Source organism: Triplophysa dalaica, chromosome 18 (assembly GCF_015846415.1).
Source record: "Triplophysa dalaica isolate WHDGS20190420 chromosome 18, ASM1584641v1, whole genome shotgun sequence".
NCBI lineage: Eukaryota > Metazoa > Chordata > Actinopteri > Cypriniformes > Nemacheilidae > Triplophysa > Triplophysa dalaica.
In genome coordinates, this window is record NC_079559.1 from 2301238 (window position 1) to 2315346 (window position 14109).

Consider the following 14109-nt stretch of genomic DNA (forward strand, 5'->3'; position numbering starts at 1 on the left):
GAGAACCACAGGAATCATATAAAATCGTTTTTGGCAAAACCAAAACTGTCTATGCTCTTTTCTCTAATAACATTCCCATTCTAGCTCCACGGAAAAAAAATATGGGAATGACTCAAATACGATGTATAATAATTTGAACTTTGTTACTGTGAAAAGTGCCGGCAGGTTGTTGAGTTTTTCGATGTCTTTCGGCATGCCCGTGCTGTCCCACCGCACCAGGAAGTTCTCGCTGGGAGGACAAAACAAAATGTGTCACGAAAAGTTACTTTTATAAAAGGAACAGTTCACAGTTCCAAACCTTTATAAATGTCTTTGTTGTGCTAAGCACAAAGAAAGATATTTGGAAGAAACAGATCTCATCACCTATTGACTTCCATCGTATTTATGTCCCTACTATGGCAGTAAATGGAGGATGAGATCTGTCTGGTTACTCACATTCTTAAAAATATCTTCCTTTGTGTTCATCAGAACAAAGACATTTATAAAGCTTGGATTAAATGATGACAGAATTTTCATTTTGGATGAACTGTCCCTTTAATTTGTTTTAGATACATGGCAGAGAGATATACAAATAAAGGGTTGGCTTGACATCGAGTCGAGGAAAGACTTCTATTTTCTCCCCTGTGGTCCACATAAAATCAGGTTTCAAGTGTTCATGATCATTTTCATCTTTCTGACCTTTAAAATAAGACCTTTTTTTGTGCTGTGTGTCCATGTCAAATAAGAAACAGCGCTGTGCATACAGGGGGTCAAACAGCCGGCGTTGCTCAATCCTTTGTTCTAAAAAAATCCTGAGTTATAGTGTGGTTCACAGAACAATCAGTGCAGAAATGTGCCAAACAAACTGTTAAGATCATACTGAAACCCTCAGGGATCCTGATAAATAAAAACATCAACCACTCGGAGCAAGAATCTGTTCAAACAGACAAAAACAAAAGAAGATCTGACGGACTTTAACTTTTACTCTTTCTTGTCGTGTTCCTGCATTGTCCTCATTATTTTTGTGACTTTGCAGGATTAGTTTCTCAAAAGCAACTACATTTAAAGGGACAGTTCATCCAAAAATGAAAAATCTGTCATCATTTACTCATTGTTTCAAAGCTGTATACATTTATTGTGTTCCAATCAGTGGTGTTAAGTCACGAATTACAAATACTCAAATTAATGTAATTGAGAAGTTTTTCAGGAAATGTACTTTTTTAAGTAGTTTAAAAACAGTGAACTTTTACTTTCACTGGAGTACATTTTTAGTGCTGTACCGGTACTTTTCTTCTGCTATTTTTCCTCACATTGTTGTCGCTACTTTATATGTTTAATGTTCATGTGATTGGCTAAGGAGAATAATCAATCCCATCACGTGACCCTGTCCACTCAAATCCTGTGCATAAAAACTTGCGTCACACAGAGTTCAAGACACCAGCCGCCAATTTAGTTTAATCATGGAGGAGGACGAAACTGTGTGGCGCGTATCAAAAAGAGTTTTTCCGTGCTTGAAACTCACTGCGGGAAAGGGACACAATACGAAGGCTCGTCGGAGATATGGAGAAATATTGAGTTACTGAATCACTCCGTTCGCCAAGTGTCATCCAAACAAATATATTATGAGGTGATATTGTCCATCACTCTCCAAAGTCTCTACATCATGTGATCTCCCCTTATAAGTGAGTAGGGAACATATGCGACTGGAACGTTCAGTTTCTTCCACAGTTTGATCAATTTGCATCTATAAAACGTCATTGATACGTCGAAAGAAGCCCAGGGACTACTTTTATGTTGCCTTTATCTGTATTTTGAACTTTTAAAGACATGAACCATGAAAAACCATGGTCCACAACTCCAGGTTATATTCTTTATTGTTCTACCTAAGAAATAATGTCAAACATACATCTTGGATGACTCGAGGTCGAGTAATTGATCAGCTCCTCTACAGATATGACTGTTAATGCTCATCCAACGCAATTTAGGTTGCAAATTTTTTGCATGCAGTATTTGGGGCACTTATGTATTAATTTCTGCATTGTATGGACTAATACACATGATTGAACAGTGTTTGAATTGCATTAATGGTTTTAACTGGAAAACTGAGCTCATGATAGACAGACAGACAGACAGACAGAACAACACATTGAATGGTTATTTTGTCTGAGTTGTATCAGTAAGGTAAAGATGTGTTTTGTTAAAATTAGATCTTTTCTATATATATAAATCTCCAAATTTGATTATTAATACTAATACTAATTTAATAACACCACCTGAAAAGTAAAGAGTAACTAGTACTCAAGAGTTGTTTTTGAGAAGAGTAATTTTTACTTTTACGCAATTACTTTTTTAACACCGTTACTTTTACTTGTAATTGGTACAATTTCAGCAAATGTAACAGTACTTGTAGTTAAGTACACATTTCCAATACTCTTCCACCACTGGTTCCAACGAACAGAAAGATATTTGGAAGAATGTTAGCAATTTTCAGTTATGACCCCGGAACTGAAAATTACTAACATTCTTCCAAATATCTTTCTCTGTGTTCATCGGAAAAAGTACTTTATACAGGTATGAAATTACATAAGGGTGAGAAAATGATCTTTTGATATGAAATGACTTTTCATATTTGAGTGAACTGCTCCTTTAAAAATATATATTTTGGCAGATAAGTGACAATAGAGATTCTTACTGAATTAAGGAAAGATGCTTTGAGCACGAAAATTTACAGTACGTTTCTGTAGCACAATGATCTCATTCATGTCAAAAGTTTCATTTGTCACCATATGAGCCTTTTAAAACACACAAAGGCTAAACCACACAAAAGAAATGCCATCACTGAATACACGCTCACATTCAACACATCTACTACAGTATGAACACCACATAGCTGTAAAAAACAAGATGTTCTTTTACATTAGGACCTGACTCTTCTACCACTCGAGAAAGATTTGAAACCGTCACAGTCCGAACGCCTGACAATATATCCTTTATAGAATGAAAGCGAGAGACTCACCTTATGAATTCAGACTTATCGGAGTCATACAGAGACATAAAGAGTTCAGCGTCTTCTCCAATGTTGCACACGAAGTTCTTGAGATTCATGAGGAGGCTGAAGGTGTGCACCCCGGTGAAGAGGGTCTGACGCCGTTTCTCCAGGTTCTGAAGACGCATCTGTTGGACAGAAACAATGCTCAGAATCAAAGACAGAACTGAGACTCAGGTTAGTCAATGAACGTTTAAAGAACGTCCGTAGTTCTCGGAAGCACAAACGTCCAAAAGACCACATTACAAATGAAAAGTTTGTACGGCACAGCAAAAGAACAACTGATGCCTGTCAAAGTCTGAGAGACTAAATCTCAATCTGATGGACTTTCTGTCAGACAGAAGATATTGTGGTACCTTCTCCTCCTGAATCCTCTCATCAATAGAGCGGGAAGCAGACTCGTGCGTTCTGAACAGACTGATCGTGCTGGTGCGCTCGGGGTCTAACGTGTTTCCGGCCTCATCACGTACCACCAAATCAAGACCCAGAATCCTGTGCGACAACATCGATGTAAACACACGGACACTTGAAATGCTTTGATTTGCAGGGACAGTTCACATAAAAATAACAATGATATTTTGAAAAACGTTGGTAACCTAATTACATCCGCCTCCAATGACTGCCATTGCATGAACACAACACCACCGAGACATTTCTCAAAATATCTTCTTTTATGATACGGGTTTGAATGACATTAGAGTGAATAAATGATGATGATTTATTTTTCATTTTATGCGAGGTGTCCCTTTAAATACAACGGTAATGAATGACAATTCAATGACAAACAAACCCCAGGTGAGTAAATGTAAAGCTGCATCACACCTGTTCCCATAATCGATTTTGGCCGTGACCTTCTTCCTCAGCTCCACAAGGTCATCGTTGGGAAGCGTGCCGGACACGATCTGCGAGCGGTACTCGATCAGGCTGTATGCCATCTGCTGAACGTTCCGGAACAGTGTGGTCTTGTTGTTCTGGGGTGCAGATGAACAGGTGATTGAAAACGATAAGGCGGCTAAACCCTTCGGATGGGATTTGACTTGTTGAATAAACAAACGGCGGGAAAGTCTGTGAGGTGAGGTGAGGTCGCAGGTGGATTCACGTACCACGAAAAGTTTGTGCCATATCTGCGTCCATTCTCGCAGCGTGGTGCCAAGCTCATGTACCAAGGGCAAGTCTGTAGGTACCACAGTCTCCTGTTTGCTAAACCGAAAGGTTGTAAGAAAAACATGATTCAGTTTCAGAAAGAGATGTAGATGACGCAGCTATGAAGTGTCATCGCTGCGAGTGGGAAGCAGGTGAGAAGTTTTGAAAGGAGCACAGAGCCGCAGGGAACATAAACCTATGAGCAGCGTATAGTTGTCTTTGAGTATTAAAGCGATACTTCACACAAAACTGAAAATTCTGTCATCATTTACTCACCTTCGATTTGTTCCAAATCTGTAGAAAATGTCTTTGTTCTGATGAACAAAGGAAGATATTTGGCAGAATGCTTATAACCAAACAGATTTTGCGCCCCATTGACTTCCATAGTAGGAAAAATACTTCTAAATCACACATTTTGAAGAATGTAGGACAGCAAACAGTTCTGGGACACTTTTGACTCCACACATATTTTTTCTGACCATGGTAGACAATGGGGGGCAAAATCTATCTGGTTCAAAGCATTCTTCCAAATATCTTTCAGAACAAAGAAATTTATACAGATTTGGAACAACTCAAGGCGAGTAAATGACGACAGAATTTTCATTTTTGGTGAAGTATCCCTTTAAGCTTGTATGAAAACAGAAAATCTTCACAAAAGCCCATTTTAATTTCATGGGGTCTTTAACATTTCGAGCAAAGCCATCTGCCGTGACAACTGGTGACGGTGCATGCCACATTAACCTCTGAGCGATGGACAATTTACCGCTAATGAATCACAGAGCAAAATGACATAGGATTTGCCTCTTACCCTGTCCCCTCAACTTTGGCGTCTTTCAAATGGATGAAGTTGGCAGGAAAAATGCCCTTTGAAATGAGACAATGAACAGAAGCGCTTGTGAGAACACACACAATTCATTCAGCCCGCTGTGGAATGTCAGGTAATGATTAGATTGTCAAGTTAATAGCGGGATGATAATTGTCACAACACCTTGTGTGATTTCTGTCGCAGTGTGTATCCTCTGTACCACCCTGAGAGGAGAGAGAGAGAGAGAGAGAGAGAGATGTTGTTTCTAGTTATTGACATACAGGCAGATGTTGTCATTCCATTCTGTCATTCTGTCATATAAATTTGTCACCAATGACAGTAAGAATACATTAAAACTAGAGTAGTTGTCAGGCTTTCCATTATTTAAAGCAACATGTCCTACAAAACATGATTCTCTTTGTTTTTAAAATTAAATATAGACAGACTTGACATTGATCATAATTAATCGTATTTACATTAGCACACATACATCGGCACTAATGTTCTCATTGAGTGGGATGTTTGTAAGCGTTTCATGAATACTTCATGTCTGGGTATTTTCGTATAACTGGTAATAGTGAATGTTTGTAAACTGTTGGAAACAGATAACTGCACCAAGCCGGCAATCAGAGGCGTCACGCACCCATTTTTTTTTAAGGGGGCACAATGTGCACAACACACATAAACATTTCCTATACATACAAATACATACATTTAAAGCAATATTATAGAGAATATCTCTTACGCGTAATCAAAACATGACGGAGTATTGATACATGAATCTTCTTCCCAGTAAATTTGTTTTTCATTTTTAAGGTAAATCCATCAGTCTGGTGTGGTTTGTATATACTGTATACAATTTTGTGCTATAGTAGTTAAAGGGTCATTATTTGCATACAAATGAACATAGATCACACAAGAAAAAGTGAATTAAAATGAAGCAAAATGGTTACCCTTTGTTTAACTGCCTATAATACAGATTTATTATTCATTACAAAATTCATTCCATTATGAAACGAAAAAATATAATGCAATATATTACATAATACATTCATTTAAGTGCATCTTAATATTTGAAAAGTGTCAATTCTTCATGTATTATTTAAAATATTCTATATATTATTTAAACTAATATACCACTATTTCCAAATCTATTATTGATGGTTTATTTAGAGGAAAATATATTTTCTTTAAGAGTTTTGTCAGTCGTTGCACACTGAAATTGAACTGTAACATAAAAGTTATTCACTTTAATCGATGCTACCTGTATGCCAATTGCCAAAAGGTGTGTTTACTGGGCAGACTAAACCAACGTATCGCAAGAGCCATTTGAAGCATCTGAAGCAGTAGTTTGTGACATACTGGTATCGGTCTGGGCCACTTTTAAGTCAAACCTTGAATACTCACACCCTCGATTGTTCACGGGGTCTAAACAAAAGTCGGTGACAAATGCTTTGCCTAAACGACGCCGCATACTAGCATAGAACGAGTCTGAAAGTCTTGTTTCGGGGACGCAGGTGTTTCTGTGAGCCGAGCTCCCGACTGCGCACAGATGCTGATTACATAATTAGCCAGCGCTGTTGCTTCTGATGACGGATTGATAAATGTTAAGCTCCTGTATGTGATCAGAACGACGAAAATCTCCAAAAGAGGACATGTGTGCAGCTTATAACTGATACAGTTTTCTTCCTATAGAATCGTGCATTCAAAAATCTGAGGGGGCACTTGCCTCTGATCATTTCAATGGCAGATACACATTTTACAGATTTATGCAAAATATTTTATAACCTCACATTGTACACTTCAATCGCGAGGGCCACGGAAACTCCATCATTAATTTGGAGACAAATTTGTGTGATTCCACTTGTACTTTATGTTTTTGTACCATCTGCGTTTGCTTCGAGGTCGTCCTTTGCGTTTGCTTTTTTCAAATAAATTCTAAATAATTGTTTCTGAACAATAGACGTCATTCAATTTATACAAAATCGTCAAGTTGTTAAATAGTTTTCCAATGAGAACTGGTTGTGACAAATTCTTCTTTGCAAACTACATTTCCCATAATTCTGTGTGGCACACCTACCTGTTTTGTACAAATGCATACAAAAACTTCCCGTGAACCAGATGTTGCGAATGTTTTTACTTCCGTATTTTGACACATTTCTGAGTTAAAAGGAATTTAAACAGAGAAAAAATAGTGGGCGTGGCTTTCGGCTTTCTATGCGATTTGATTTTATGTATAAAATCATTTTGAAATGGAACTAGCATCAGACGGACAGTTGAAGGGGCGGAGTTAACATATGCTCCGCCCAAGCCGTCTAACGTACATCATTTAAGATGGATAGTCACTTAAGGAAGGAAGTGCATTTTCAGATTTTTACTAAAGATTATGAGGGCACACGAGTTTTAAAAAGAGAATGACACACATTGATAAACTATTTACAATAAACGCTGCAAAATTTCATAAAATAATAGGCATTGTAATTTATTTTTCAGTTGGACTTTAAGAATTGCCATGAGATTAATTGTAAATTGTAGAAATCAGTTAAAGGGATAGTTCACATAAAAAAACAGTCATCAGTCTGTTATCTCAGTTTTTCGTGTTCATGCAATGAAAGACAATGGGAATAAATGTTGTTTGGTTACCAACATTCTTCAAAATATCTTCTTTTTGTTTTGTGTTCTTGGCCACCATTGACAACCTTTTGATGGTAGTCAAAAGTGCACTAGAAATATGTTTTCATGAGTTATACAGAACAAAGAAATGTATAAAGGAATTTCTCCTACTGTGGTAGTCAAAGGTTACAATCATTCTTCTAAATATCTTTCTCTGTGTTCATCAGAACAAAGACATTTATACAGATTTGGAAGAAATTGAGGGTGAGTAAATAAGGACAGAATTATCATTTTTTGGTGAAGTGTAGAATAAATCCCCTTTATATTATCAAACAATGTATTGCTGGTCATGTGTGAAGCTCCTGCATTCCTGTGTCTCTCAAGGATTCTGGAGAGCTCCAGGATATCCCAGATTATTCACCGGCACAAGTGTGAACACGCTATCAGAAAGTGTAGGAGTATGTGTCAGGACAGGCTGGAACAGAAGTCTCACCTTCAAACGTCTCCAGTATGTGTACTGTGTCCCCCACCTGAAGACTCAACTCCGGCTCTCCTCTTGCATCATAGTTATAGATAGCTGAAATGTAAAGCAAAGGGGTCACGGTCGGCAGAGAGCAGTAAAATGTAAAAATAGCTCAGCCTGTCGGTCCTGTGAAAAAGAGGAAAAAAGTGACGGGTGAAAACAACACGGCGGATGCTGCACAAGTTTTTTTATGTGAAGATCGCGAGTTCTGCAGGGAACAGGCACTTGACGTGTTGAAGTCGTCTGTCAGTGTGACTCACTGGCATCTTTAAACTAACAGGCAAATAACCCAACATACAAACTCCCAATGAGATTACATGAGATGAAAATGTGACAAGAGCCAAATTCCTCACCAAAAGGCAACGGTTGTTGAGGGTGGTTACCAGGGTGATGCTTTGTGGTTGCTAAGGTGTTGGGTTTTTAAGAATGATGCAATGCAGTTGCTAGGGTGTTGCTTGCTGGCACAACCAACATTTTGATGTTTTTAACAAAAGTCTATTGCTCTTTCATTGCATGGAGATATCTTGGATGAAGTCTAAGATGTTTCTCCTAAAATTGCTTTGGAGAATAAAAGACTTGCAAACAAGACTCTTCATTCAAATCCACGTAGAGTATGGAGGTGTAAATGAATGTAGATTGTAGATGTCAAATAATTTGGATTTGGGTCAATTTGATGAGAAATGTTCGAGTTCATTTTGAGATCTTCAATATTATTGACTTTTGATTTTAGACTTGACAAATCTAAACTCAGTTTGACACATTGTTAAGATCTCATTTGAAACTCTAATGGAGACTCTTGTCAGATTTCTGACTCTTTTTCTCATGAGAAATATATCTGAGACACAAATGAGACTTAAGCGGAAGTTTCCATTTTCTCCACTTTTAATCTCTTGGTTATACACCCGAATAGATATCGGCCGTTTTTCTTTCTTATAAAAACCAAGTCCAGTCACAAAAAAAAACCTAACACGCTCCTTCTCGACACCTCTTTTGATTTGAAGGATCATTCAAGTATGCAACACAAAGGTTTACTACTCCAAGGGTCAGCGGTCTGTTCAAATGTCTAACCTTATGAGAAGTAACAATAGTGATGTTTGCCCAAAAAATAACCTTTCCATCAATAACACACCTGAGCACGTGTCATCGCACTATAAGGGGTATGACAGACGATGCAGGACAGCCGACCAAATTGTTGGGAACGCTCTAGAAGGAAGGCTATTGTCATAGCGATAGATGCATTTTGGGATTGTTGAACTGCAGATGAACCTCAGAGTGCCTGTCTCCACTCTAAGATTGAAGCCCTGTCCTCTACCTCCCTCTTGAATGTTGAAGGACACTTAGCAGGAATTCAAGATTTCTCCGTGCCATGCATCTGCCTCCACGCTGTTTTCTGTCAGCTGAATACACACAAACGTGCTTGTGTGTGTGCGCGCAGATACGATCTAGGAATGCCAAACATACAGACATTCTTTTTGCTTGCACATATATGAGATAACATCAAAGATATACAAAAACACAATAATAAATCGCTGAAAGGAGATTGGCAGATAAGAAGGGAGTGTAATATAGTGGCTAAACCTGTACAAGTGTACAAATTTACTAATGAATTTTAGTATCACAGCCATGCAAAATGCATGAGCCTTACAAGAGCTTTGTAAATTCACTGCCAAGGAGTTGATAAGGAAGAAGGTGTGTCCTAAATGACCGATTGCTAAGTCCCGCCCTCCTTAGTAACTGTTGCCGTGTCCACAGTGTCCAAAGTAAAGAAGTACTAGAACGTAATAGAACAAATAAAGAGTTAATTTGCAATAACAAATAACTCTGTTTTTAAAAGAGAAAGGTTTTATGGACCTTTTTCATAAGAATGTGATGACACTCAACGGCATCGAAAATCCTCCAAAGTTTTTTATATTAAAATTTAAATTGTAAATGTAAATGTTTTATATATATATATATATATGTGATATAATATAATATAAATGTTTGTTTATAAACCTATACTTTGTATTATGTTACCTTTGCATCAAATTACAAAAATGGTTGACGCTAAATCGAGGGTGTTTCTTGTACAGCGTCTATGGAAGTCAAAGTAAATTTGACATGATTCTCTTTTTTTAAATGTCGTTATCAGACTCGCTCTATTTATCTATTTTTGTTGAAAGTAGTGAAAACACAATCGGTGAGTTTTTCTTCTGCTATTTGAGCAAATGAGAATGAAAAAAACACATTTGTGGTACTAGTCACCGCTAAAGACGTTTTCCCAACTATGATGACTTCCGCAGGTGAGAACACGGAAACGTGAAAAAGGTCCATCGTGCGTTTCTATTTATATGAATCAAACTGCAGTTGGGTTGTTTTAATTGCAAGGAAACCTGCAATTTTATGTTTTAAACAGAGATGGCGATAGAGAGGCAAAAGTCACAGCCTGCAACGTTAAATTAAATGGTAGACTATATATCAGGTATATATTCTTTTAATACAGACTTCCGGTTATACTGCACACCCCCAGCTGGCACAATAAACAACCAAAACAAACAGCCAAAACCAATTTATTGTTTACATCACACATTGCAATATCCTGCATTGTGAGAATGCAATAATATCTGTAGCTCGAAGCTCAGTGTTTGTTCAGGCATGCACACAGCTCAGCTCAAATAAAGACTCGCAGATCAACCCAACCGCTCCGGGCTGCGTTTCACCACACGCGTCCACTGGTGCGCCCCACATCTCACGTGCACAAAATTACTAAACCTGGCCTTCTTTTTAAAGGCAATGAAGTATGAAAGAGCAGCAACATCTGCGCAGTACTAACTCAAAAAACAATCTAAGAAAACTTCCGTGTGACGTAAAATCAGCTCAGGAGTCATGTGTTCCTCTCATAAACTTCTGCACCGGTTTAGTCAGATTAATCTTCTATAACGCGGTGCATGAAGTTTCCTGTACACACCCAAGCCTTCTAGAGGAGCGTCCCACGTACACAAGATAAATTCCATCACCTCTGGCTACATGTATCACACCTGTAGGGAAATGTGTCAATACATTTAAAAAAAAAATAAGCGATTGAAAAATCAACCTTGCACGTTTTTATTCACAGCGGACCTTCTGTGCATATATTTATTCAACAACCAACACGGGACCTTCGTAAAACCTTTCATCACTTTAAACAGGTTTGATGGAGCAGCAAATGTATTCACTAATGATCATTTCTTAATGTTCTTATATGAGAAATCACTACATATTTTCATATTGTTCTAGATGATTGAATATGACATTACGGTGCTTTGAAAGCCGTACCATCATGCTGCCTGTTTAGTCAATGACTAAATAGACAGCGAGGCAGCGGTTTTAGATTCAGGACCCAGCCCGGGAGTCGCAGACAAAGCTCCACTTCACACGCGGTGACGCCGGCGACCATTTGAGCGTGTGATTTGCTGTCTGGGCCAAATGGGCCATAGAGGTGTCACAATGACGCGACCCGGTGCATGCTGGGATGCGGGCTGTGCTAACACCAGCCTTTGTGTGTGCTCATTTATGACATCACTCACAGGCCAGTCACAAACATGCGGTCACTTATCATTCTGCCATGAGATTTTTATTCCCTTTGCTACATCTGTCTGACAAATTAAGATGGACGGCCTGCAATTGACCGTGTCACTTGAGGAAAACACCTTTTGGGCGAAGCGTAACTAAAGATTTGTGGTTAATTACTTGTTAAGTAAAACCTATTTAAATTGTACTTCAATATAGATAAACTGAACGTTAAGCAACACATACATGCTTAACATTCTTCAAATAAATCGCTATAAACCAGTTTCTCTCCCATCTGTAATGATCCAAAAAACTTTGACGATACACAACTTTTTGTATCATTAAAACGTATCCAGTTATTGCGCACCTATATGCATTTTTTGCAATATTTTGATAGTTTTAAATAAAAACAATAATAATCTTGCGGCCCTTAACACCTACTACGTCACAAATATGTGGAACAACAGGCAAAACAAGTGTAACCAGAAGCAAAAATGACTACTGGTTCAAATCCTCAAATGTATGTTAAGTCCAGGAAAACTGGCAGACTGTTTGATGTCCGACCAACAGATTACATTTCCTGAAAAACAATTGGCTCCCTGTATTAAACTGACCAGCTGACCAGTCTCGGCACAACTAAACACCATACTGTACTGGGGCTTATATCCAACAGCCATCCATTCACAAGAGTTTCGTATGCATTGCAGATGCGATTTCCAACTTCATTCACGACTGCCCTTGAAACATAAATTCCACAACAAAGTTGCAATGTGGAGGGTCTGTTCAGTGCCAAGGGTGAGGAGGAAGCACACATGCACGTGGAGCTCTAGTATTATTTTCTGCGAGCTGATAAGTGCATGTGGGAAACAATCCAGAAACTCGATGCGTCATTCATCATTCACAGATAAAGAGAGATCTGTTGGACTTATGGGTGTGTTTAGCCTCCATGTGTGCACAGATTCATGTTACTGGAAGGGAAATGTTTCTTTACGACCAAGTGTAACATTTGGCAGCTCTGTTACTTTGTTGCATTTTGAAAGTTACAGCGTGTTAGTGTGTTAACATAAAAAAACCAACCGCATACTTAAAGATGGAAAAAAAAAAGAAGCATCAAACATGGAGTAAAGAAACCAAACTACACTTAAATAACGTGTTGCGTTTCTGCGCAATAATGATCCGGCGCGTCTCCAAACGTCTCCGACAAACTGTCAACAACCCGAGACTTTTCTGCTCCGCGTAAGGCACGCACGTGAATGGTTTATATGTGATCGGTGATACGTTTTCATGCGTGAATCTCAGGTGTGTTTGCAGGTAAAGGTGCGGCTGAACTCGAACGCGACTTTTAAACTGAGGGAAAAGTGCCAGAAGCGCGTTTAAAGTCACTCACCCACTCCATATTTCTCCCGCTTAGTGGGAATCCAGCGCGTCATGGCAGGAGAAGTTCAGTGAAATGAAATAAAACATATAAATAAGTTTGTGAAGTGAGGAGTCCGCTGTCTCAACATCACAGTTCCGGTGTGTGTTACGCAAAAAAAGCGCGTGTGCGAGCCAACGCCGTGCGCGCACACGATCTCTCTCTCTCTCACAAGCGCACACATATTCACTCAATATACTAATTCAGTCACCAAACACACACTCACTTTCTCTCTCTCACACACACACACAGTGACCAGTTTATGTGAAATGTGGGTATGTGTAAATTCTTGTTTAGTATTATTGTTATTTAAACATTTCTTACACATCCAGTGTTTTTGAGTAGTCAGTCAGTAGTTATTGTGTGTATGCCTTTGTGCTTTTGTAAACAGTGTGTTGGGGCTGAATCTTTGCACTGAGGTTACCTGGGAAACTATTTTTCTCTCTGCCCTGCAAAGAAAGAATGACAATGAAACGGACTGTGACTTTAGGTATAACAAACACAGCCGTTGCAGTCATTCCTTGGAAATCTTTCAGCACTGTAGCCTTTATTTGGATATTTTTGTCCTTATTTTCCATTTGTTTTTGTTTATTTGCCCAGATTTATGGTCTCATGTACACAGCTTAACAGAAATGCCCCGACTGCCAAGCTTGCTAAATTCAAGTTCAAACGTGTTAATATATTTCTCATGAAAAGAAGCTATAAACAGTGATCTTTGTTTATGTTTATTTGTGTATTTGGCACATGGTCTTAATCATGACTTCATCTTTCCTATTTGAATGTTATCATGGATGGTGAATAGAGCTGTAAAGGGCAGGAATGTTTGGAATCTTTTGCTTTTACAACAAGTGCTTTTATCTCTCTCTCTCTCTCTCTCTCTCTCTCTCTCTCACACACACACACACACACACACACAGCAGCAGCACATAAGATTCCATATATAGTTTTTTAATAAAATAAAAAATAAAACATTTACTGTGGTTGTGCTGGTATAAATGTTGTTATTATACCATAACTCATTTGTTGAAGTGTATTAAATTGCCACTTCTCACAGTCTT

The 14109-nt window shown here is 38.4% G+C and overlaps 1 protein-coding gene across 1 annotated transcript in view; it reads right to left on the reverse strand.

Annotated features, from left to right (window-relative positions):
• dock5 (dedicator of cytokinesis 5) overlaps positions 1–13164 on the reverse strand; it is a 52293-nt gene extending 39129 nt beyond the window's left edge. The window contains exons 1-9 of the mRNA XM_056772396.1: positions 13025–13164; positions 8080–8163; positions 5157–5197; positions 4977–5032; positions 4129–4225; positions 3848–3996; positions 3382–3517; positions 2996–3153; positions 148–229 (exon numbers count right to left, since the gene is read on the reverse strand). Of these exons, the coding sequence (XP_056628374.1) occupies positions 148–229; positions 2996–3153; positions 3382–3517; positions 3848–3996; positions 4129–4225; positions 4977–5032; positions 5157–5197; positions 8080–8163; positions 13025–13067 (846 nt within the window). The 5' untranslated portion in view covers positions 13068–13164. The remainder of the gene's footprint in view (positions 1–147; positions 230–2995; positions 3154–3381; positions 3518–3847; positions 3997–4128; positions 4226–4976; positions 5033–5156; positions 5198–8079; positions 8164–13024) is intronic.
• Positions 13165–14109: the final 945 nt, after the last annotated feature.